The sequence below is a fragment of the Coturnix japonica genome, unplaced genomic scaffold (assembly GCF_054131305.1).
Source record: "Coturnix japonica strain WE unplaced genomic scaffold, WE-NBRP24 Scf197, whole genome shotgun sequence".
Classification (NCBI taxonomy): domain Eukaryota; kingdom Metazoa; phylum Chordata; class Aves; order Galliformes; family Phasianidae; genus Coturnix; species Coturnix japonica.
Window position 1 is genome coordinate 12784 of NW_028189100.1, and position 25951 is coordinate 38734.

General features: G+C 51.6%; 1 protein-coding gene across 1 annotated transcript in view; it reads right to left on the reverse strand.

The window, feature by feature from the left end:
* LOC107307247 (DNA (cytosine-5)-methyltransferase 1-like) overlaps positions 1-25951 on the reverse strand; it is a 42584-nt gene that overhangs the window by 11330 nt on the left and 5303 nt on the right. Inside the window, 13 exon segments of the mRNA XM_085535850.1 lie at positions 1263-1458; positions 2681-2858; positions 4472-4638; positions 7133-7274; positions 9714-9996; positions 13687-13821; positions 15429-15519; positions 18032-18224; positions 20248-20469; positions 23011-23107; positions 23110-23183; positions 24003-24136; positions 25663-25864. Of these exon segments, the coding sequence (XP_085391976.1) occupies positions 1263-1458; positions 2681-2858; positions 4472-4638; positions 7133-7274; positions 9714-9996; positions 13687-13821; positions 15429-15519; positions 18032-18224; positions 20248-20469; positions 23011-23107; positions 23110-23183; positions 24003-24136; positions 25663-25864 (2114 nt within the window).

Sequence of the window (25951 nt, forward strand, 5' to 3'; positions counted from 1 at the left end):
TTTAACCCTCTATAACCCCCCTATGACCCCCTATAACCCCCCTTTAACCCCCTATAACCCCCCTATAACCCATTATTGGGGTCCGTACCCTCAGCACATGAGCAGACCCCCCTCATTGCCCCCGTTGAGCTCCGTCCGTTCTTCCTGTCGTGGTGGGTGTATGACCTCAACCCCCCATATCTACCCCATAACCCCCTATATCTACCCCATAACCCCCCATATCTACCCCATAACCCCTATATCCACCCCATAACCCCCTATATCTGCCCCATAACCCCCCATATCCACCCCATAACCCCTACATCTGCCCAATAACCCCCTATATCCACCCCATAACCCCTATATCCACCCCATAACCCCTATATCTGTCCCATAACCCCCCATATCTGCCCCATAACCCCCTATATCTGCCCCATAACCCCTATATCCACCCCACAACCCCCTATATCCACCCCATAACCCCCCATATCTGCCCCACAACCCCCTATATCCACCCCATAACCCCCTATAACTGCCCCATAACCCCACTTTAAGCCCCCTTTAACCCTCATTATTGGGGTCTCCCCCCCTATAACCCCCATTTAACCCCATTATTAGGTTCCCTCCCCCATCTAACCCCCCTATAACCCCCTATAACCCCCCTATAACCCCATTATTAGGGTCCCCCCCCTATAACCCCCATTTAACCCCATTATTAGGTTCCCTCCCCCATCTAACCCCCCTATAACCCCCTATAACCCCCCTATAACCCCATTATTAGGGTCCCCCATTATTAGGGTTCCCCCCATCTAACCCCCCTATAACCCCCTATAACCCCCATTTAACCCCATTATTAGGGTCCCCCCCCCATAACCCCCATTTAACCCCATTATTGGGGTCCACCCCCCATCTAACCCCCCTTTAACCCCCATTATTGGGGTCCACCCCCCATCTAACCCCCCTTTAACCCCCATTGTTGGGGTCTCCCCCCCCTTTAACCCCCATTATTGGGGTCCCCCCCATCTAACCCCCCCATAACCCCCCTATAACCCCCTATAACCCCCCTATAACCCCATTATTGTGCCCCTATAACCCCATTATTGGGGTCCCCCCCCCATTATTGGGGTCCATACCCTCAGCACATGAGCAGACCCCCCTCATAGCCCCCGTTGAGCTCCGGCCGTTCTTCCTGTCGTGGTGGGTCCCCCCATAACCCCCTATAACCCCCTATAACCCCATATAACCCCATTATTGGGGTCCCCCCCCATTATTGGGGTCCATACCCTCAGCACATGAGCAGACCCCCCTCATTGCCCCCGTTGAGCTCCGGCCGTTCTTCCTGTCGTGGTGGGTGTATCGGAGTTTCCTGGTTCTGGTTCCGTCCGCCAGCAGAACCTCCATGTTGGGCAGGTCGCGCCAGTCGGAGCCGGGAGCCAACGGGATGTGACGCATCCGGGCGGCCACCAGGGCGCTCATGTCCTATATGGGATATATATGTAACCCTATAGAACCCTATAGCATCCTATAGGGCCCTATAGCACCTCATAGTGCCCTATAGCCCCATAGCACACAGTCGGAGCCGGGAGCCAACGGGATGTGACGCATCCGGGCGGCCACCAGGGCACTCATGTCCTGTATGGGATATAGGTCACCCTATAGCATCCTATAGGGCCCTATAGAACCCTATAGCATCCTATAGGGCTCCATAGAACCCCATAGTGCCCTATAGGGCCCCATAGTGCCCCATAACCCCCCATAGCCCCATAGCACACAGTCGGAGCCGGGAGCCAATGGGATGTGACGCATCCGGGCGGCCACCAGGGCGCTCATGTCCTATATGGGATATAGGTCACCCTATAGCATCCTATAGCACCCCATAGTGCCCCATAGAACCCCATAGTGCCCCATAGCCCCATAGTGCCCCATAACACCAGACCCAACGGGATGTGACGCATCCGGGCGGCCACCAGGGCGCTCATGTCCTATATGGGATATAGGTAACCCTATAGAACCCCATAGGGCCCTATAGCGCCCCATAGAACCCCATAGTGCCCCATAGAACTCCATTGTGCCCCATAGAACCCTATAGGACCCCATAGCGCCCAATTGTGACGCATCCGGGCAGCCACCAGGGCGCTCATGTCCTATATGGGATACAGGTCACCCTATAGAACCCTATAGTGCCCCATAGAACCCTATAGCATCCTATAGGGCCCTATAGTGCCCCCATAGCATCCTATAGGGCCCCATAACACCAGACCCAACGCGATGTGACGCATCCGGGCGGCCACCAGGGCGCTCATGTCCTATATGGGATACAGGTAACCCTATAGCATCCTATAGGGCCCCATAGCACCACATAGCCCCATAGTGCCCCATTGAGACGCATCCGGGCGGCCACCAGGGCGCTCATGTCCTGTATGAGATACACAGGTAACCCTATAGAACCCCACAGCACCCCATAGCACATATATGGGGTGGGCTCCATGTCACCCCATAGCATCAGACCACCGTGTCACCCCATAGAACGAGACCCCCATGTCACCCCATAGCACAGATATGGGGTGGGCCCCACATCACCCCATAGCACGGATATGGGGTGGGCCCCACATCACCCCATACCATGAGACCCCCATGTCACCCCATAGCACAGATATGGGGTGGGCCCCACATCACCCCATAGCACGGCTATGGCGCGTACCTTACAGATGTGGTCCCTGAGGATGGGCTGGTACTGCGACCCACGGATCTGGCGCTGGAACCAGGACTGAGGTTCCCCATTGTAGGAAATCTCGAGGGCTGACGCCCCATTGCGGATCTCGGGGAGGTCCGACATCGTGTCCCGAACCGTGATGGTGCGGAACGGACCCGAATACGTCCTGGGTATGGGGAGAATGGGATTGAATGGGATTGAATGGGATTGAATGGGATTGAATGGGATTGAATGGGATTGAATGGACCCGAATACGTCCTGGGTATGGGGACAGTGGGATTGAATGGGATTGGGATTGGGATTGGGATTGAATGGGGTTGGGATTGAATGGACCCGAATACGTCCTGGGTATGGGGACAGTGGGATTGAATGGGACTGAATGGACCTGAATACGTCCTGGATATGGGGACAGTGGGATTGAATGGGATTGAATGGGATTGGGATTAGGATTGGATTGGGATTGAATGGGATTGGGATTGAATGGACCCGGGTATGTCCTGGATATGGGGGAGAGTGGGATTGAATGGGGCTGAATGGACCCGAATACGTCCTGGGTATGGGGACAGTGGGATTGAATGGGATTGAATGGGATTGAATGGGATTGAATGGGATTGAATGGACCCGAATACGTCCTGGGTATGGGGACAGTGGGATTGAATGGGATTGAATGGACCCGAATACGTCCTGGGTATGGGGACAGTGGGATTGAATGGGATTGAATGGGATTGGGATTAGGATTGGGATTGAATGGACCCGAATACGTCCTGGGTATGGGGACAGTGGGATTAGGATTGGGATTGAATGGGATTGAATAGACCCGGATACGTCCTGGGTATGGGGACAGTGGGACTGAATGGGATTGAATGGGATTGAATGGGATTGAATGGACCCGAATACGTCCTGGATATGGGGACAGTGGGATTGAATGGGATTGAATGGGATTGGGATGGGATTGGGATTGGGATTGGGGTTGAATGGGATTGGGATTGAATGGACCCCAATGTGTCCTGGGGGGTAACAGGGGAAGGAAAGGGGGTTCGGATTGGGATTGAGATTGGGATGGGATGGGATTGGATTGAATGGGATGGGATGGATTGGATTGGGATGGATGGGATGGGATGGGATGGGATGGGGATGGGATGGGATGGGATGGGATGGGATGGGATGGGATGGGATGGGATGGGATGGGATGGATGGGATATTATGGGATGGGATGGGATGGGATGGGATGGGATGGGATGGGATGGGGATGGGATGGGATGGGATGGGGATAGGATGTAATGGGAAGGGATGGGATGGGGATAGGATGTAATGGGAAGGGATGGGATAGAATAGGATGGGATGGGTGTAATGGGATGTGATGGAATGGGATGGGGATAGGATGTAATGGGAAGGGGATAGGATGTAATGGGAAGGGATGGGATGGGATGGGATGGAATGGATGCAATGGGAATGGGATTGACATGGATGGGATGGAATGGGATGGAATGGAATGTGATGGGATGGGATGGGAATGGGATTGGGGTGGATGGGATATTATGGGATGGGATGGGGATGGGATGGAAAGGGATGGGATGGGATGGATGTAATGGGATGGGATGGGATGGGACAGGACAGGACGGGACGGGATGGGATGGGATGGGATGGGGATGAGATGGGATGAGATGAGATGAGATGAGATGAGATGGGAATGGGATGGATGGGATATTATGGGATGGGATGTGGATAGGATGGAAAGGGATGGGATGAAGGCCACCCTAACCCTTCCCCCTTGTTCACCTGGTGACGTTGCTGACGAACTTCTTGTCGTCCACCACGACGCTGAGCTGGCAGGCGCGTGGGGCGAAGACATGAAGCGGCTCCGGGAACATGGGCAGCTTCTCACCCGGAGCCGCAGCCAGAACGATGGCGCGGCGACGCGTCTGAGCCACCCCGTACTGACCAGCCTGACGTGGAAAGGGGGGAGAATGGGGGGATTAATGGGGGTAAGTGGGGGGCAGGCAATGGGGGATGATGGGGAACCAGTGGGGAAACAATGGGTAGTCAATGGGGAACCAGAGGATAACCAATGGGTAGTCAATGGGGAACCGATGGGTAGTCAATGGGGAACCAATGGGGAACCGATGGGGAACTGATGGGTAGTCAATGGGGAACCAATGGGGAACTGATGGGTAGTCAATGGGGAACTGATGGGGAACTGATGGGTAGTCAATGGGGAACTGATGGGGAACTGATGGGTAGTCAATGGGGAACTGATGGGGAACTGATGGGTAGTCAATGGGGAACCAATGGGGAACTGATGGGTAGTCAATGGGGAACTGATGGGGAACTGATGGGTAGTCAATGGGGAACCAATGGGGAACTGATGGGTAGTCAATGGGTAGTCAATGGGGAACTGATGGGGAACCGATGGGTAGTCAATGGGGAACCAATGGGGAACCAGGGGTAGTCAATGGGTAGTCAATGGGTAGTCAATGGGGAACCAGTGGGTAACCAGTGGGGAACCAGTGGGTAGTCAATGGAGAACTGATGGGCAACCAATGGGTAGTCAATGGGGAACCCAAGGGTAACCAGTGGGGAACTTGTGGGTAGTCAATGGGGAACCGATGGGTAGTCAATGGGGAACTGATGGGGAACCAATGGGGAACCAGTGGGGAACCAATGGGTAGTCAATGGGGAACCAATGGGGAACCAATGGGTAGTCAATGGGGAACTGATGGGGAACCGATGGGTAGTCAGTGGGTAGTCAATGGGGAACTGATGGGTAGTCAATGGGGAACCAATGGGTAGTCAATGGAGAACCAATGGGTAGTCAATGGAGAACCAATGGGGAACCAATGGGTAGTCAGTGGGTAGTCAATGGGGAACTGATAGGTAGTCAATGGGGATCTGATGGGTAGTCAATGGGGAACCAATGGGGAACCGATGGGTAGTCAGTGGGGAACCAATGGGGAACCAATGGGTAGTCAGTGGGTAGTCAATGGGGAACTGATGGGTAGTCAATGGGGAGCCCATGGGTAGTCAACGGGGAACCAATGGGTAGTCAATGGGGAACCAGAGGGTAACCAATGGGTAGTCAATGGGGAACTGATGGGGAACCAATGGGTAGTCAATGGGGAACCAGAGGGTAACCAGTGGAGAACTGATGGGTAGTCAATGGGGAACCAATGGGTAGTCAATGGGGAACCAATGGGTAGTCAATGGGGAACCAATGGGGATCTAATGGGTAGTCAATGGGAACTGATGGCCAACCAGTGGGGAACCAATGGGTAGTCAATGGGGAACTGATGGGCAACCAATGGGTAGTCAATGGGTAGTCAATAGGGAACCAGAGGGTAACCAGTGGGGAACCAATGGGGAACCAATGGGGAACCGATGGGGAACCAGAGGGTAACCAGTGGGGAACTGATGGGCAACCAATGGGGAACCAATGGGTAGTCAATGGGGAACCAGAGGGTAACCAGTGGGGAACCAATGGGGAACTGATGGGTAGTCAATGGGGAACCAATGGGAAACCGATGGGGAACCAATGGGTAGTCAATGGGGAACTGATGGGCAACCAATGGGTAGTCAATGGGTAGTCAATGGGGAACCAGTGGGGAACTGATGGGTAGTCAATGGGGAACCAGTGGGGAACCAGTGGGGAACCAATGGGTAGTCAATGGGGAACTGATGGGCAATCAATGGGGAACCAATGGGTAGTCAGTGGGGAACTGATGGGCAACCAATGGGTAACCAGGGGGCTCAACTGTTGGCCAACTGTTGGTCAACCACTGATCAACCGTTGGTCGACCACTGGTCAACCAACCGTTGGTCAACCATTGGTCAATTGTTGGTCAACCATTGGCCAACCACTGGTCAACCAACCATTGGTCAACCATTGGTCAACCACTGGTCAACCATTGGTCAACCATTGGTCAACCACTGGTCAACTGTTGGTCAATCAACCATTGGTCAACCAATGGTCAACTGTTGGTCAACCAACCACTGGTCAACCATTGGTCAACCATTGGTCAACCAATGGTCAACCACTGTTCAACCAACCATTGGTCAACTGTTGGTCCACAATTGGTCAACCACTGGTCAACTGTTGGTCAACCACTGGTCAACCATTGGTCAACCACTGGTCAACAGTTGGTCAACTGTTGGTCAACCAACCATTGGTCAACCATTGGTCAACCATTGGTCAACCAATGGTCAACCGTTGTTCAACCAACCATTGGTCAACCACTGGTCAACTGTTGGTCAACCATTGGTCAATCACTGGTCCACCATTGGTCCACCATTGGTCAACCGTTGTTCAACCAACCATTGGTCAACCATTGGTCCACCATTGGTCAACCATTGGCCAACCAAGACACACCGCAAGCCCTTTGTGGCCATCAGGTCACCCTACTGCCCCACATCCCACCCCATTGACCACCACGACCCCAAACCCACCTGCAGGACCCCGAAGGTGCATTGATAACCCATCCGGACCAGGCAGCGCAACGTCAGCTTCAACACCATGGAACGTTTGAAGGACACGAAGTTCCGGACGTTCTCCAATAGGAAGAACCGCGGTCGATAATAATCGCAGTAACTGCCCCAAATTAAGGGTAAAATGGGAGAAAATAGACATTTCTGAAGGCAAGAGGCCAATTTTGGGGTCAAATTAACTACCCCAAATTAACTACCCCAAATTAACGACCCCAAATTAAGGGTAAAACGGGGGAAAATAGACATTTATGAAGGCAAGAGGCCAATTTTGGGGTCAAATTAACTACCCCAAATTAAGGGTAAAATGGGAGAAAATAGACATTTATGAAGGCAAGAGGCCAATTTTGGGGTCAAATTAACTACCCCAAATTAACAACCCCAAATTAAGGGTAAAACGGGGGAAAATAGACATTTATGAAGGCAAGAGGCCAATTTTGGGGTCAAATTAACTACCCCAAATTAAGGGTAAAACGGGGGAAAATAGACATTTCTGAAGGCAAGAGGCCAATTTGGGGGTCAAATTAACTACCCCAAATTAAGGGTAAATAATCGCAGTAACTACCCCAAATTAAGGGTAAAACGGGGGAAAATAGACATTTATGAAGGCAAGAGGCCAATTTTGGGGTCAAATTAACTACCCCAAATTAACTACCCCAAATTAACGACCCCAAATTAAGGGTAAAATGGGGGAAAATAGACATTTATGAAGGCAAGAGGCCAATTTTGGGGTCAAATTAACTACCCCAAATTGAGGGTAAATAATCGCAGTAACTACCCCAAATTAAGGGTAAATAATCGCAGTAACTACCCCAAATTAACTACCCCAAATTAAGGGTAAATAATCGCAGTAACTACCCCAAATTAAGGGTAAAACGGGAGAAAATAGACATTTATGAAGGCAAGAGGCCAATTTTGGGGTCAAATTAACTACCCCAAATTAACTACCCCAAATTAAGGGTAAATAATCGCAGTAACTACCCCAAATTAACTACCCCAAATTAACGACCCCAAATTAAGGGTAAAACGGGGGAAAATCGACATTTATGAAGGTAAGAGGCCAATTTTGGGGTCAAATTAACTACCCCAAATTAACTACCCCAAATTAAGGGTAAATAATCGCAGTAACTACCCCAAATTAAGGGTGAAATGGGGGAAAATAGACATTTATGAAGGCGAGAGGCCAATTTTGGGGTCAAATTAACTACCCCAAATTAACTACCCCAAATTAAGGGTAAATAATCGCAGTAACTACCCCAAATTAAGGGTAAAATGGGAGAAAATAGACATTTATGAAGGCAAGAGGCCAATTTTGGGGTCAAATTAACTACCCCAAATTAACTACCCCAAATTAAGGGTAAATAATCGCGGTAACTACCCCAAATTAAGGGTAAATAATCGCAGTAACTACCCCAAATTAAGGGTAAAACGGGGGAAAATCAACATTTATGAAGGCAAGAGGCCAATTTTGGAGTCAAATTAACGACCCTAAATTAAGGGTAAATAATCGCAGTAACTACCCCAAATTAAGGGTAAAACGGGGGAAAATCGACATTTCTGAAGGCAAGAGGCCAATTTTGGGGTCAAATTAACTACCCCAAATTAACTACCCCAAATTAAGGGTAAATAATCGCAGTAACTGCCCCAAATTAAGGGTAAAACGGGGCAAAATAGACATTTACGAAGGCAAGAGGCCAATTTTGGGGTCAAATTAACTACCCCAAATTAACTACCCCAAATTAAGGGTAAATAATCGTAGTAACTACCCCAAATTAACTACCCCAAATTAAGGGTAAATAATCGCAGTAACTACCCCAAATTAAGGGTAAAACGGGGGAAAATAGACATTTATGAAGGCAGGAGGCCAATTTTGGGGTCAAATTAACTACCCCAAATTAACTACCCCAAATTAAGGGTAAATAATCGTAGTAACTACCCCAAATTAACGACCCCAAATTAAGGGTAAATAATCGCAGTAACTACCCCAAATTAAGGGTAAAACGGGGGAAAATAGTCATTTATGAAGGCAAGAGGCCAATTTTGGGGTCAAATTAACTACCCCAAATTAACTACCCCAAATTAAGGGTAAAATGGGAGAAAATAAGACATTTATGAAGGCAAGAGGCCAATTTTGGGGTCAAATTAACTACCCCAAATTAAGGGTAAATAATCGCAGTAACTACCCCAAATTAAGGGTAAAACGGGGGAAAATAGACATTTATGAAGGCAAGAGGCCAATTTTGGGGTCAAATTAACTACCCCAAATTAACTACCCCAAATTAAGGGTAAATAATCGCAGTAACTACCCCAAATTAAGGGTAAATAATCGCAGTAACTACCCCAAATTAAGGGTAAAACGGGGGAAAATCGACATTTATGAAGGCAAGAGACCAATTTTGGGGTCAAAACCCCCTTTATAAGAGACCCCCGTTATAAGAGACCCCCTTTATAAGAGACCCCCTTTATAAGAGACCCCCTATATAAGAGACCCCCTTTATAGGAGACCCCCTTTATAAGAGACCCCCTTTATAAGAGACCCCTCTACCTGAGGAAGGAGACCACCAATGAGTTCTTGAACTTGGAGTAGGTTCGGGAGTTGAAGCGGTTCATGCCGCTGAACCCTTGGCACGGGGGTCCCCCACAAAGCATCTCCACGTCCCCTTTTTGGGGCAGTTTTTGCCCTAAAGAATTGGTTTTTTCTCCGGCCATCACCAGTTTGAGTAACACGTTGCAGTCCTCGGTGAACACGGTGGTGTTGGGGTTGTTGAGGCGGAAAGCCTGAGCCGCCGGCTCCCACATCTCGATGGCCCATAAGGTCTCGGATACGCCTGGGAATGGATAAAGGGTTATGGGGTGGGATGTGGGGCTGGGGGTGGGTTGGGATGGGATGGGGTGGGAGTGGGATGGGGATGGATGGGATGGGATGGGATGGATTAGATTGGGATGGATGGGATGGGACGGGATGGGATGGGATGGGGTGGGATGGGATGGGATATTATGGGATGGATGGGGATGGGATGGGATGGGATGGGGTGGGATGGGATGGGATGGGATGGGATGGATGGGGATGGGATGGGATGGGGTTGGATGGGGTGGGTGGGATGGATGGGGATGGGATGGGGATGAGATGGGATGGGATAGATAGGAAGGGATGGATTGGATTGGGATGGGATGGGATGGGGTGGGATGGGATGGGATGGGATGAGGATGAGATGGATTGGGATGGGATGGATAACGTCTCGGATACACCTGGGAATGGAGGAAAGGGGGGTGGGTTATGGGGTGGGATGTGGGGCTGGGGGTGGGGATGGGATGGGATGGGATGGGATGGGATGGGAGGGGATGGGATGGGATGGGATGAGGATGAGATGGATTGGGATGCGATGGATAACGTCTCGGATACGCCTGGGAATGGAGAAAAGGGGGGTGGGTTATGGGGTGGGATGTGGGGCTGGGGCTGGGGATGGGATGGGGATGGAAATGGGATGGGATGAGATGGGATGGGATGGATAACGTCTCAGATACGCCTGGAAATGGATAAAGGGGTGGGTTATGGGGTGGGATGTGGGGCTGGGGATGGATTGGGATGGGATGGGATGGGATGGGGATGGGATGGGATGGGATGGGATGGGATGGGATGGGATGGGATGGGATGGGATGGATTAGATTGGGATGGATTGGGATGGGATGGGATGGGATGGGATGGGATGGGATGGGATGGGATGGGATGGGATGGGATGGGATGGGATAGATAGGAAGGGATGGATTGGATTGGGATGGGATGGGATGGGATGGGATGGATAACGTCTCGGATATGCCTGGGAATGGAGGAAAGGGGGGTGGGTTATGGGGTGGGATGTGGGGCTGGGGATGGATTGGGATGGGATGGATGGGATGGGATGGGATGGGATGGGATGGGATGGGATGGGATGGGATGGGATGGGATGGGATGGGATGGGATGGATTGGGATGGGATGGGATGGGGTGGGATGGGATGGGGATGGGATGGATTGGGATGGGATGGGATGGGATGGGATGGATGGGATGGGATGGGATGGGATGGGGATGGGATGGGGATGGGATGGGGATGGAATGGAATGGATGCAATGGGAATGGGATTGACATGGATGGGATGGGATAGAATAGGATGGGATGTATGGGATGGGATGGGATGGGATGGGATGGGATGGGATGGGATGGGATGGGATGGGATGGGATGGAATAGGATGGGATGGATGGGATGGGATGGGATGGGATGGATTGGGATGGGATGGGATGGGATGGGATAGATGGGAAGGGATGGATGGGATGGATTAGATTGAGATGGGATGGATTGGGATTGGGATTGGGATTGGGATGGGATGGGATGGGATGCGATGGATAACGTCTCGGATACGCCTGGGAATGGAGAAAAGGGGGGTGGGTTATGGGGTGGGATGTGGGGCTGGGGATGGAGATGGGATGGGGATGGAAATGGGATGGGATGGATGGGATGGGATGGGATGGGATTGGATGGATTGGGATGGGATGGGATGGATAACGTCTCGGATACGCCTGGGAATGGAGAAAAGGGGGGTGGGTTATGGGGTGGGATGTGGGGCTGGGGATGGGATGGGATGGGGTGGGGTGGGATGGGATGGGATGGGATGGGATGGGATGGGATAGAGATAGATAGGATGGGATGGGATGGGATGGGATGGGATGGGATGGGATGGGATGGGATGGGATGGATTGGATTGGGATGGGGATGGGGATGGGATGGGATGGGATGGGATGGGATGGGATGGGATGGGATGGGATGGGATGGGATGGGATGGGATGGGATGGGATGGGATGGGATGGGGTGGGATGGGGTGGGATGGGATGGGATGGGTAACGTCTCAGATACGCCTGGAAATGGATAAAGGGGTGGGTTATGGGGTGGGATGTGGGGCTGGGGATGGATTGGGATGGGATGGGATGGATTGGGATGGGATGGGATGGGATGGGATGGGATGGGATGGATTAGATTGGGATGGATGGGATGGGATGGGATGGGATGGGATGGGATGGATAACATCTCAGATACGCCTGGAAATGGATAAAGGGGTGGGTTATGGGGTGGGATGTGGGGCTGGGGATGGGATGGGATGGGATGGGATGGGGTGGGATGGGACGAGATGGATTGGGATGGACTGGATTGGGATGGATGGGATGGGATGGGATGGGATGGGATGTGGGGCTGGGGATGGATTGGGATGGATTGGGATGGGATGGGATGGGATGGGATGGATGGGATGGGATGGGATGGGATGGGATGGGATGGGATGGGATGGGATGGATAACGTCTCGGATACGCCTGGGAATGGAGAAAAGGGGGTGGGTTATGGGGTGGGATGTGGGGCTGGGGATGGATTGGGATGGGTGGGATGGGATGGGATGGGATGGGATGGGATGGGATGGGATGGGATGGGATGGGATGGGATGGGATGGGATGAGATGGGATGGGGATGGGATGGGATGGGATGGGATGGGATGAGGATGAGATGGATTGGGATGGGATGGATAATGTCTCGGATACACCTGGGAATGGAGGAAAGGGGGGTGGGTTATGGGGTGGGATGTGGGGCTGGGGGTGGATTGGAATGGGATGGGATGGGGTGGGGTGGGATGGGATGGGATGGATTGGGATGGGATGGGATGGGATGGGATGGATTAGATTGGGATGGATTGGATTGGGATGGATTGGGATGGGATGGGATGGGATGGATTGGGATGGATTGGGATGGGATGGGATGGTGGATGGGGTAAATGGGATGGGATGGGATGGGATGGGATGGGATGGGATGGGATGGGATGGGATGGGATGGGATGGGATGGATGGGATGGGATGGATTGCATTGGGATGGGATGGATTGCATTGGGATGGGATGGGATGGGATGGGATTGGGATGGGATGGGATGGGATGGATTGGGATGGGTGGGATGTGATGGGATGGGATGGATTGGATTGAGATGGGATGGATTGGGATGGGATGGATTGGGATGGGATGGGATGGGATGGGATGGGATGGGATGGGATGGGATGGGATGGATTGGGATGGGATGGGTTTGGGATGGGGATGGGATGGGGATGGGATGGGATGGGATGGGATGGGATGGGATGGGATGGGATGGGATGGGATGGGATGGGATGGGATGGGATGGATGGGATGGGATGGATTAGATTGGGATGGATTGGATTGGGATGGATTGGGATGGGATGGGATGGATGGGATTGGATGGATTGTATTGGGATGGATTGGGATGGGGATGGGATGGGATGGGATGGGATGGGATGGGATGGGATGGGATGGGATGAATTAGATTGGGATGGATTGGGATGGGACGGGATGAGGATGAGATGGATTGAATTGGGATGGACGGGATAAGATGAGATGGGCATAGGATTGGGATACTCCGATACACCTGAATAAGGCTAAGGATGTGGGGTGGGATGTGGGGCTGGATGTGGGGCAGAGCTGAACGTTGCCCCTCACCTGCTTGGTGGAATCCCTCCGAGAGCCCCCCACAACCAGAGAACACGTCCAGGGTGCGAAGTTTGGGCAGCTTCAGCTCGGTGGGTTCGGGCTCGTTCTGCTCGCAGGCAGACGTCGATTTCCCTTTGCCTTTCCCTATGGATGGAGACCCCAAAGTGACGTCGATCCCCCCCTATTCCATGGGGGGAATCCGGCCTTCCTTACTGTATTGTTATGCCGATGGTTCTGCCCCATTGAGCAGTAGATATGGGGGTGTATGGGACGTAGAATCGGAGGGAGGGTCCTTACAGGTCAACCAGAGAAGGGTTGGGGAGGGTTGGGAGGGTCCTTACAGGTCAACCAAGGCAGGATTGGGTTGGAAAGGTCCTTACAGGTCAATCAGGGAAGGGCTAGGTTGGGAGGGTCCTTCCAGGTCAACCAGAGAAGGGTTGGGGAGGGTTGGGAGGGTCCTTACAGGTCAAACAGGGAATGTTTGAGTTAGGAGGGTCCTTACAGGTCAACAAGGGAAGGTTTGGGTTGGGTTGGAAGGGTCCTTACAGGTCAACAAAGGCAGGATTGGGTTGGAAAGGTCCTTACAGGTCAACCAGAGAAGGGTTGGGATGGGTTGGGAGGGTCCTTACAGGTCAAACAGGGAAGATTTGGGTTACGAGGGTCCTTCCAGGTCAACCAGGGAATGTTTGGGTTAGGAAGGTCCTTACAGGTCAATCAGGGAAGCATTGGGTTGGGAGGGTCCTTCCAGGTCAACCAGGGAAGGGATGGGTTGGGTTGGGAGGGTCCTTACAGGTCAACCAAGGCAGGATTGGGTCGGAAAGGTCCTTACAGGTCAACCAGGGAAGGGCTGAATTGGGTCCGAAGGGTCCTTCCAGGTCAACCACAGACTAATTGGGATGGGAAGGTCCTTGCAGGTCAATCAGGGAGTGGCTGAGTTGGGTTGGGAGGGTCTTTCCAGGTCAACCAGGGAAGGGTTGGGTCGGAAAGGTCCTTACAGGTCAACCAGGGAAGGGCTGGGCTGGGTTGGAAAGGTCCTTACAGGTCAATCAGGGAAGCATTGGGTTGGAAAGGTCCTTCCAGGTCAACCAGAGAAGGGTTGGGATGGGTTGGGAGGGTCCTTACAGGTCAAACAGGGAATGTTTGAGTTAGGAGGGTCCTTACAGGTCAAACAGGGAAGGTTTGAGTTAGGAGGGTCCTTACAGGTCAACAAGGGAAGGTTTGGGTTGGGTTGGGAGGGTCCTTACAGGTCAATCAGGGAAGGGTTGAATTGGGTCCGAAGGGTCCTTCCAGGTCAACCACAGACTAATTGGGATGGGAAGGTCCTTACAGGTCAACCAGGGAAGGGATGGGTTGGGTTGGAGAGGTCCTTACAGGTCAACCAGGGAAGGGTTGGGATGGGTTGGAAGGGTCCTTACAGGTCAACAAAGGCAGGATTGGGTTGGAAAGGTCCTTACAGGTCAACCAGGGAAGCATTGGGTTGGGAGGGTCCTTACAGGTCAACCAGAGAAGGGTTGGGGAGGGTTGGGAGGGTCCTTACAGGTCAAACAGGGAATGTTTGAGTTAGGAGGGTCCTTACAGGTCAAACAGGGAAGGTTTGGGTTGGGTTGGGAGGGTCCTTACAGGTCAACCAAGGCAGGATTGGGTCAGAAAGGTCCTTACAGGTCAACCAGGGAAGGGTTGGGATGGGCAGGTCCTTACAGGTCAACCAGGGCTGGGTTGGGTTGGAAAGGTCCTTACAGGTCAACCCTCACCTTTCCCCTTCCCTTTCCCCTTCCCCTTATTCCCGGAGCTCCGCGCGTGGTTGGGTGGATCCTCAAAGCTCTTCGTTTTGGCGTTGTAAGCCTAAAAGAGAAACAACCAGAACCAATAAGGACCCAAAGAAATAGAACCTATCCAGCCCCCCAACTCAATCCAGCCCCCCAACTCACCGCCAAGAAATAGAACCTATCCAGCCCCACAACTCACCTCCAATAGAACCTATCCAGCCCCCCAACTCACCTCCAAGACCTCCAAGAAATAATAGAACCTATCCAGCCCCCCAACTCAATCCAGCCCCCCAACTCACCTCCAAGAAATAATAGAACCTATCCAGCCCCACAACTCAATCCAGCCCCACAACTCACCTCCAAGAAATAGAACCTATCCAGCCCCCCAACTCAATCCAGCCCCACAACTCACCTCCAAGAAATAGAACCTATCCAGCCCCACAACTCACCTCCAATAGAACCTATCCAGCCCCCCAACTCCATCCAGCCCCCCAACTCACCTCCAAGAAATAGAACCTATCCAGCCCCCCAACTCCCCTCCAAGACCTCCAAGAAATAATAGAACCTATCCAGCCCCCCAACTCAATCCAGCCCCCCAACTCACCTCCAAGACCTCCAAGAAATAATAGAACCTATCCAGCCCCACAACTCACCTCCAATAGAACCTATCCAGCCCCACAACTCCCCTCCAAGACCTCCAAGAAAGAATAGAACCTATCCAGCCCCCCAACTCAATCCAGCCCCCCAACTCACCCCCAAGAAATAGAACCTATCCAGCCCCACAACTCACCTCCAATAGAACCTATCCAGCCCCACAACTCAATCCAGCCCCACAACTCACCTCCAAGAAATAGAACCTATCCAGCCCCACAACTCACCTCCAATAGAACCTATCCAGCCCCACAACTCAATCCAGCCCCACAACTCACCTCCAAGAAATAGAACCTATCCAGCCCCACAACTCACCTCTAATCGAACCTATCCAGCCCCCCAACTCACCCCCAAGAAATAGAACCTATCCAGCCCCACAACTCACCTCCAAGAAATAATAGAACCTATCCAGCCCCCCAACTCAATCCAGCCCCCCAACTCACCTCCAAGAAATAATAGAACCTATCCAGCCCCCCAACTCAATCCAGCCCCATAACTCACCTCCAAGAAATAGAACCTATCCAGCCCCCCAACTCACCTCCAAGAAATAGAACCTATCCAGCCCCACAACTCACCTCCAATAGAACCTATCCAGCCCCACAACTCACCTCCAATAGAACCTATCCAGCCCCACAACTCAATCCAGCCCGACAACTCACCTCCAATAGAACCTATCCAGCCCCACAACTCAATCCAGCCCCATAACTCACCTCCAAGAAATAGAACCTATCCAGCCCCACAACTCACCCCCAAGAAATAACAGAACCTATCCAGCCCCCCAACTCAATCCAGCCCCACAACTCACCTCCAAGAAATAGAACCTATACAGCCCCCCAACTCAATCCAGCCCCACAACTCACCTCCAAGAAATAGAATCTATCCAGCCCCCCAACTCACCTCCAAGACCTCAAAGAAATAATAGAACCTATCGAGCCCCCCAAGTCACCTCTATCCAGCCCCCCAACTCACCTCCAATAGAACCTATTGAGCCCCCCAACTCAATCCAGCCCCACAACTCACCTCCAAGACCTCCAAGAAATAGAACCTATCCAGCCCCCCAACTCAATCCAGCCCCCCAACTCACCTCCAAGAAATAATAGAACCTATCCAGCCCCACAACTCAATCCAGCCCCCCAACTCACCTCCAATAGAACCTATCCAGCCCCCCAACTCAATCCAGCCCCCCAACTCACCTCCAAGAAATAATAGAACCTATCCAGCCCCACAACTCAATCCAGCCCCCCAACTCACCTCCAATAGAACCTATCCAGCCCCACAACTCAATCCAGCCCCCCAACTCACCTCCAAGAAATAGAACCTATCCAGCCCCCCAACTCAATCCTGCCCCCCAACTCACCTCCAAGAAATAGAACCTATCCAGCCCCCCAACTCAATCCTGCCCCACAACTCACCTCCAATAGAACCTATCCAGCCCCACAACTCCCCTCCAAGACCTCCAAGAAATAATAGAACCTATCCAGCCCCCCAACTCCATCCAGCCCCACAACTCACCTCCAAGACCTCCAAGAAATAGAACCTATCCAGCCCCACAACTCACCTCCAATAGAACCTATCCAGCCCCCCAACTCAATCCAGCCCCACAACTCAACTCCAAGAAATAATAGAACCTATCCAGCCCCCCAACTCAATCCAGCCCCCCAACTCACCTCCAAGAAATAGAACCTATCCAGCCCCACAACTCCATCCAGCCCCACAACTCACCTCCAAGAAATAGAACCTATCCAGCCCCCCAACTCAATCCAGCCCCCCAACTCACCTCCAAGAAATAGAACCTATCCAGCCCCCCAACTCACCTCCAAGAAATAGAACCTATCCAGCCCCACAACTCACCTCCAAGAAATAGAACCTATCCAGCCCCACAACTCCCCTCCAAGACCTCCAAGAAATAATAGAACCTATCCAGCCCCCCAACTCACCTCCAAGAAATAGAACCTATCCAGCCCCATAGATGAATACTCCTGGATGCTCTCGGTCAGATCCTCTCCGTACACCACGGTGCAGCGGCCTTGAACGGCGCGGAAATCCACCGTGGTCTCCTCGTCGCTCCAATAGAGGAGGTTGATGTCGGCGTGATACGTCGCCTTGATGGATTTGTGCGTGTTTTCGGGGCTGCAAAGAGCTCCCGGTTATGGGGGGTCATTGGGGGGGTCCTGAACACAAGACCTGCCCCATCTTATGGGGGGTTATAGGGGGGGTCCTGAACACAAGACCTGCCCCATCTTATGGGGGGTTATAGGGGGGGTCCTGAACACAAGACCTGCCCCATCTTATGGGGGGTTATGGGGCAGGGGGTCCTGAACACAAGACCTGCCCCATCTTATGGGGGGTTATAGGGGGGGGTCCTGAACACAAGACCTGCCCCATCTTATGGGGGGTTATGGTGCAGGGGGTCCTGAACACAAGACCTGCCCCATCTTATGGGGGGTTATAGGGGGGGTCCTGAACACAAGACCTGCCCCATCTTATGGGGGGTTATGGTGCAGGGGGTCCTGAACACAAGACGTGCCCCATCTTATGGGGGGTTATGGGGCAGGGGGGTCCTGAACACAAGACCTGCCCCATCTTATGGGGGGTTATGGGGCGGGGGGTCCTGAACACAAGACCTGCCCCATCTTATGGGGGGTTATGGGGCAGGGGGTCCTGAACACAAGACCTGCCCCATCTTATGGGGGGTTATAGGCGGGGGGTCCTGAACACAAGACCTGCCCCATCTTATGGGGGGTTATGGGGCAGGGGGGGTCCTGAACACAAGACCTGCCCCATCTTATGGGGGGTTATAGGGGGGGGGTCCTGAACACAAGACCTGCCCCATCTTATGGGGGGTTATAGGGGGGGTCCTGAACACAAGACCTGCCCCATCTTATGGGGGGTTATAGGGGGGGTCCTGAACACAAGACCTGCCCCATCTTATGGGGGGTTATAGGGGGGGTCCTGAACACAAGACCTGCCCCATCTTATGGGGGGTTATAGGGGGGGGGGTCCTGAACACAAGAGCTGCCCCATCTCCTCTGCTCAGAGCTGCTTCTCCAAAGGGAGAGTTAAGGTCCTTCCCAACCCAAAGCAATCCGTGATTGTTTGATCTTCGAGGACCCTTCCAACCCAACCCATTCTTTGATCTTCAAGGACCCTCCCAACCCAACCCAACCCAACCCAACCCATTCCACAGTTCTTTGACCTTCAAGGACCCTCCCAACCCAACCCAACCCAACCATTCCAGTTCAAGGACCCTCCCAACCCAACCTTCCTATATTCCAACTCAACCTCCCTATATTTCAATGCCCTTCAAGGACCCTCCCAACCCAACCCAACCCAGCCATTCCAGTTCTTTGACCTTCAAGGACCCTCCCAACCCAACCCGTGGCTCTTTGACCTTCAAGGACCCTCCCAACCCAACCTTCCTATGTTCCAACACCCTTCAAGGACCCTCCCAACCCAACCCAACCATTCCACAGTTCTTTGACCTTCAAGGTCCCTCCCAACCCAACCTTCCTATATTTCAATGACCTTCAAGGACCCTCCCAACCCAACCCAACCCATTCCATGATTGTTTGACCTTCAAGGACCCTTCCAACCCAACCCAGCCATTCCACAGTTCTTTGACCTTCAAGGACCCTCCCAACCCAACCTACCCAATGCTCCTATAACCTTCAAGGACCCTCCCAACCCAACCCAACCCAACCATTCCACAGTTCTTTGACCTTCAAGGACCCTCCCACCCCAACCTTCTTATGCCCTTCAAGGACCCTCCCAACCCAACCCAACCCAACCCAACCCAACCCAACCCAACCATTCCAGTTCAAGGACCCTCCCAACCCAACCTTCCCATGTTCCAACGCCCTTCAAGGACCCTCCCAACCCAACCCAACCCAACCCAACCCAACCATTCCACAGTTCTTTGATCTTCAAGGACCCTCCCAACCCAACCCAACCCAACCCAACCCAACCATTCCCCAGTTCTTTGACCTTCAAGGACCCTCCCAACCCAACCCAACCCAACCCAACCCAACCCAACCATTCCCCAGCTCTTTCACCTTCCAGGACCGTCCCACCCCAACCTTCTTACCCCCTTCCAGGACCGTCCCACCCCAACCTTCTTACTCCCTTCCAGGACCGTCCCACCCCCCCCTCTCACCGGTAGAACTTCCAGATGCGCAGTTTGATGTCGGCCTCGTTGGGTTTCCCGTTGCTGCGGATGTGGCAGTAGATCTCCTTGATGCGCCCCACACGATATGGGTCGGGGGCGTCCAGGTTGCTGCCCTTGATGTACTCGGAGTATTTACGATAGTGCTCGGGGTGTAAATCTTCATCCACTGCCTCTTTTTTGGGGCGCTTGGCTGGGCTGGCTGGTTTCACGCTATGGGGTAAAAGGGGGGGGAATGATTGGGGGGGATATTAGGTCTCAAAGGAATGACCCATAGAGTGAAATGACCCATAAGTGATCAATGCAGGGCATCGTTCAACCATAATAACCCAAATAAGAGCATTATTCCCCCATAATAACCCCATAGAGTGAAATGACCCATAAGTGATCAATGCAGGGCATCGTTCAACCATAATAACCCAAATAAGAGTATTATTCCCCCATAATAACCCCATAGAGTGAAATGATCCATAAGTGATCAATGCAGGGCATCGTTCAACCGTAATAACCCAAATAAGAGCATTATTCCCCCATAATAACCCCATAGAGTGAAATGACCCATAAGTGATCAATGCAGGGCATCGTTCAACCGTAATAACCCAAATAAGAGCATTATTCCCCCATAATAACCCCATAGAGTGAAATGACCCATAAGTGATCAATGCAGGGCATCGTTCAACCATAATAACCCAACTTTGAGTGTTTTTGCCCCATAATAACCCAATTTAGAGCATCGTTCCCCCATAATAACCCAACTTAGAGCATCATTCCCCCATAATAACCCAACTTAGAGTGTTTTTACCCCATAATAACCCAACTTACACCATAATAACCCAATAATAACCCAATAATAACCCAATAATAACCCAACACAGAGCATCATACCCCCATAATAACCCAACTTAGAGCATCTTTACCCCATAATAACCCAAGTTAGAGCATCGTCCCCCCATAATAACCCAACTTAGAGTGTTTTTGCCCCATAAAAACCCAACACAGATCATCATACCCCCATAATAACCCAACTTAGAGCATCATTCCCCCATAATAACCCAACTTAGAGCATTTTTGCCCCATAATAACCCAACTTAGAGCATCGTTCACCCATCAGAACCCAACTTAGAGTGTTTTTGCCCCAAAATAATCCGACTTAGAGCATCATTACCCCATAATAACCCAACTTAGAGCATTTTACCCCATAATAACCCAACTTAAAGCACTTTTACCCCATAATAACCCAACTTACACCATAATAACCCAATAATAACCCAACTTAGACCATCATACCCCAATAATAACCCAACTTAAAGCATTTTACCCCATAATAACCCAACTTAAAGCACTTTTACCCCATAATAACCCAACACAGAGCATCATTCCCCCATAATAACCCAACTTAGAGTGTTTTTACCCCATAATAACCCAACTTTGAGTGTTTTTGCCCCATAATAACCCAACTTAGAGCATTTTTACCCCATAATAACCCAACTTACACCATAATAACCCAATAATAACCCAACTTAGAGCACTTTTACCCCACAATAACCCAACTTACACCATAATAACCCAATAATAACCCAACTTAAAGCATTTTTACCCCATAATAACCCAACTTAGAGTGTTTTTACCCCATAATAACCCAACTTAGAGCATCGTTAACCCATCAGAACCCAACTTAGAGTGTTTTTCCCCCATAATAACCCAACTTACACCATAATAACCCAATAATAACCCAACTTAGAGCATCATTACCCCAATAATAACCCAACTTAGAGCACTTTTACCCCATAATAACCCAACTTAGAGCATTTTTACCCCATAATAACACAACACAGAGCATCAGACCCCCATAATAACCCAACTTAGAGCATCGTTCCCCCATAATAACCCAACTTAGACCATAATAACCCAATAATAACCCAACTTAGAGCGCTTTTCCCCCATAATAACCCAACACAGAGCATCATACCCCAATAATACCCCAACTTAAACCATTTTTACCCCATAATACCCCAACACAGAGCATCCTTCCCCCATAATAACCCAACTTAGACCATAATAACCCAATAATAACCCAACTTAGACCATTTTTACCCCCATAATAACCCAACTTAGACCATCATACCCCAATAATAACCCAACTTAGACCATCATACCCCAATAATAACCCAACTTAAACCATTTTTACCCCATAATACCCCAACACAGACCATCATTCCCCCATAATAACCCAACTTAGAGCACTTTTACCCCATAATAACCCAACTTAGAGCATTTTTACCCCGTAATAACTCAACTCAGACCATCATTCCCCCATAATAACCCAACTTAGAGCACCCTTGCCCCATAATAACCCAACTTAGAGTATCATTCCCCCATAATAACTCAACTTAGATCATCCTTCCCCCATAATAACCCAACACAGACCATCCTTACCCCTAATAACCCAACTTAGAGCATTTTAGACCATCATTCCCCCATAATAACCCAACTTAAAGGACTTTTACCCCATAATAACCCAACTTAAACCATTTTTACCCCATAATAACCCAACTTAGAGCATTTTTACCCCATAATAACCCAACTTAGAGCATCGTTCCCCCATAATAACCCAACTTACACCATAATAACCCAATAATAACCCAACTTAGAGCACTTTTACCCCATAATAACCCAACTTAGACCATTTTTACCCCATAATACCCCAACACAGACCACCCTTCCCCCCTATTAACTCAACCAAGGCCCCCCAACCTGAAGGAGAAGGCCTCGGGTAGGAGGTAGACGCCGTCCCCGACGCGATATTGGACCCCGTTCTTGGTGGCCATGGAGTAGAACATCTTCCCGTCCCTTCCTCTATTGGTTCGGCCACTTTTGGGATCTCCTTCTGTCTGACCTCGTCCAGGCGGGCACAACTCATACAGAACCTGGGGGGGGAAAGGGGGAAAGGGGTGGGTTTATGGGGGGGGAAATGGGGGAAGGGGGATCTGTCTATAGGGTGATGGGAAGGGGGATCTATAGGGGAAGGAGATGGGAAGGGGGATCTGTAGGGGAAGGAGATGGGAAGGGGGATCTATCTATAGGGAGATGGGAAGGTGGATCTGTCTATAGGGAGATGGGAAGGGATGGATCTATAGGGAAAGGAGATGGGATCTATAGGGAAAGGAGATGGGAAGGGGGATCTATAGGGGATTTTGGGGGCTATAATGGGATCTATCGAGGGATCTATAGGGGAAGGAGATGGGAAGGGGGGTCTATAGGGGATTTGGGGGGGGTATAGGGGGGATATGGGGATCTATAGGGGAAGGAGATGGGAAGGGGGATCTATAGGGGGATCTATGGGGAAAAGAGATGGGAAGGGGGATCTATAGGGGAAGGAGATGATAGGAAGGGGGATCTATAGGGGGATCTATAGAGAAAGGAGATGGGAAGGGGGATCTATAGGGAAAGGAGATGGGAAGGGATGGATCTATAGGGAAAGGAGATGTGAAGGGGGATCTATAGGGGATCTATAGGGAATTTGGGGGGGTATAGGGGGGATATGGGGATCTATAGGGGAAGGAGATGGGAAGGGATGGATCTATAGGGGGATCTATAGGGAAAGGAGATGGGATCTATAGGGAAAGGAGATGGGAAGGGGGATCTATAGGGGGATCTATAGGGAAAGGAGATGTGAAGGGGGATCTATACGGGATCTATAAGGGATTAGGGGGGTATAGGGGGGTGTCCCCCTCCCCATTGCCCACTTGTATTTGTTGTCCTCGGTCGGCTGTAATTTGGGGGGGGTCTCGAAGCGGGCGTACTCCTGGTCGTACCACAGCTGATAGAAGTAGGAGCCGCCATCGTCCTCCGCCATCTTGAGCTCCATGTCCAGCCCGCCCTGCTGACACACGGGCCTTATAGGTATACGTATAGAACGTATAGGATGGATATAGATATGTATGTAATTACTGCCCCCACCCCAATCCTATAGGGACCATATAGGGCCCTGCCCACCTCCATGGCCCAGTCCCCATCCCATATGGCCCATATAGGGTCCAGCACATCCTATATGGCCCATATGGGGTCCAGCCCATCCTATATGGCCCATATAGGGTCCAGCCCATCCTATATGGCCCATATAGGTCCCAGCCCATCCTATATGGCCCATATAGGTCCCAGCCTATCCTATTTGGCCCAGTCCCCATCCTATATGGCCCATATAGGTTCCAGCCCACCTCCATGGCCCAGTCCCCATCCCATATGGCCCATATAGGATCCAGCCCATCCTATATGGCCCATATAGGTCCCAGCCCATCCTATATGGCCCATATGGGGCCCTGCCCACCTCCATGGCCCAGTTGTGGGACGGGGCCCTATAGACGACAGAGCCTTATATATATACATACACATATAACCACTGCCCCCCATCCTATATGGCCCATATAGGTCCCAGCCTATCCTATATGGCCCATATATGTTCCAACTCATCCTATATGGCCCATATAGGTTCCAACCCATCCTATATGGCCCATATAGGTTCCAGCCCATCCTATATGGCCCATATAGGGTCCTGCCCACCTCCATGGCCCAGTTGTGTGACGGGGCCCTATAGACGACAGACCCTTATATACATATATATAACCACTGCCCCCCATCCTATATGGCCCATATAGGTCCCAGCCCATCCTATATGGCCCATATGGGGTCCAGCCCATCCTATATGGCCCATATAGGGCCCTGCCCACCTCCATGGCCCAGTCCCCATCCCATATGGCCCATATAGGTTCCAGCCCATCCTATATGGCCCATATAGGTTCCAACCCATCCTATATGGCCCATATAGGTTCCAACCCATCCTATATGGCCAAGTCCCCATCTTATATGGCCCATATAGGGTCCAGCCCACCTCCATGGCCCAGTCCCCATCCCATATGGCCCATATAGGTTCCAGCCCATCCTATATGACCCATATAGGTCCCAGCCCATCCTATATGGCCCATATAGGGCCCTGCCCACCTCCATGGCCCAGTTGTGGGACGGGGCCCTATAGACGACGCTGACTTTATATAATCAATGGCCCATCCTATATGATCCTATAAGGCCCATATAGGTCCCAGCCCATCCTATATGGCCAAGTCCCCATCCTATATGGCCCATATAGGTTCCAGCCCATCCTATAGGGCCCATATAGGTCCCAGCCCATCCTATATGGCCCAGTCCCCATCCTATATGGCCCATATAGGTTCCAGCCCATCCTATATGGCCCATATAGGGCCCTGCCCATCCTATATGGCCCATATAGGCCCAGCCCATCCTATATGGCCCAGTCCCCATCCTATATGGCCCATATAGGTTCCAGCCCATCCTATATGGCCCATATAGGGTCCAGCCCATCCTATATGGCCTATATAGGGTCCTGCCCACCTCCATGGCCCAGTTGTGTGACGGGGCCCTATAGACGACGCTGACTTTGCCGTGGATGTAGCTGAGCTGCATGTCCTCGCATTCGTCCACCATGAACAGCTCCAACGGGTCCGACGTGGCGCCCAGAACCGTGTCGGAACCGGGGCAGAACCAATGGGCGTGGAACATCTGCCCGCTGCTGTCCTCCCATAGGGCTGTCACCCTATAGGGTTGGATATGGGGTTATGGGGTTATATGGGGCCGGAATGGGGTTATGGGGGGTTTTATGGGGGGTTATGGGGGTTATATG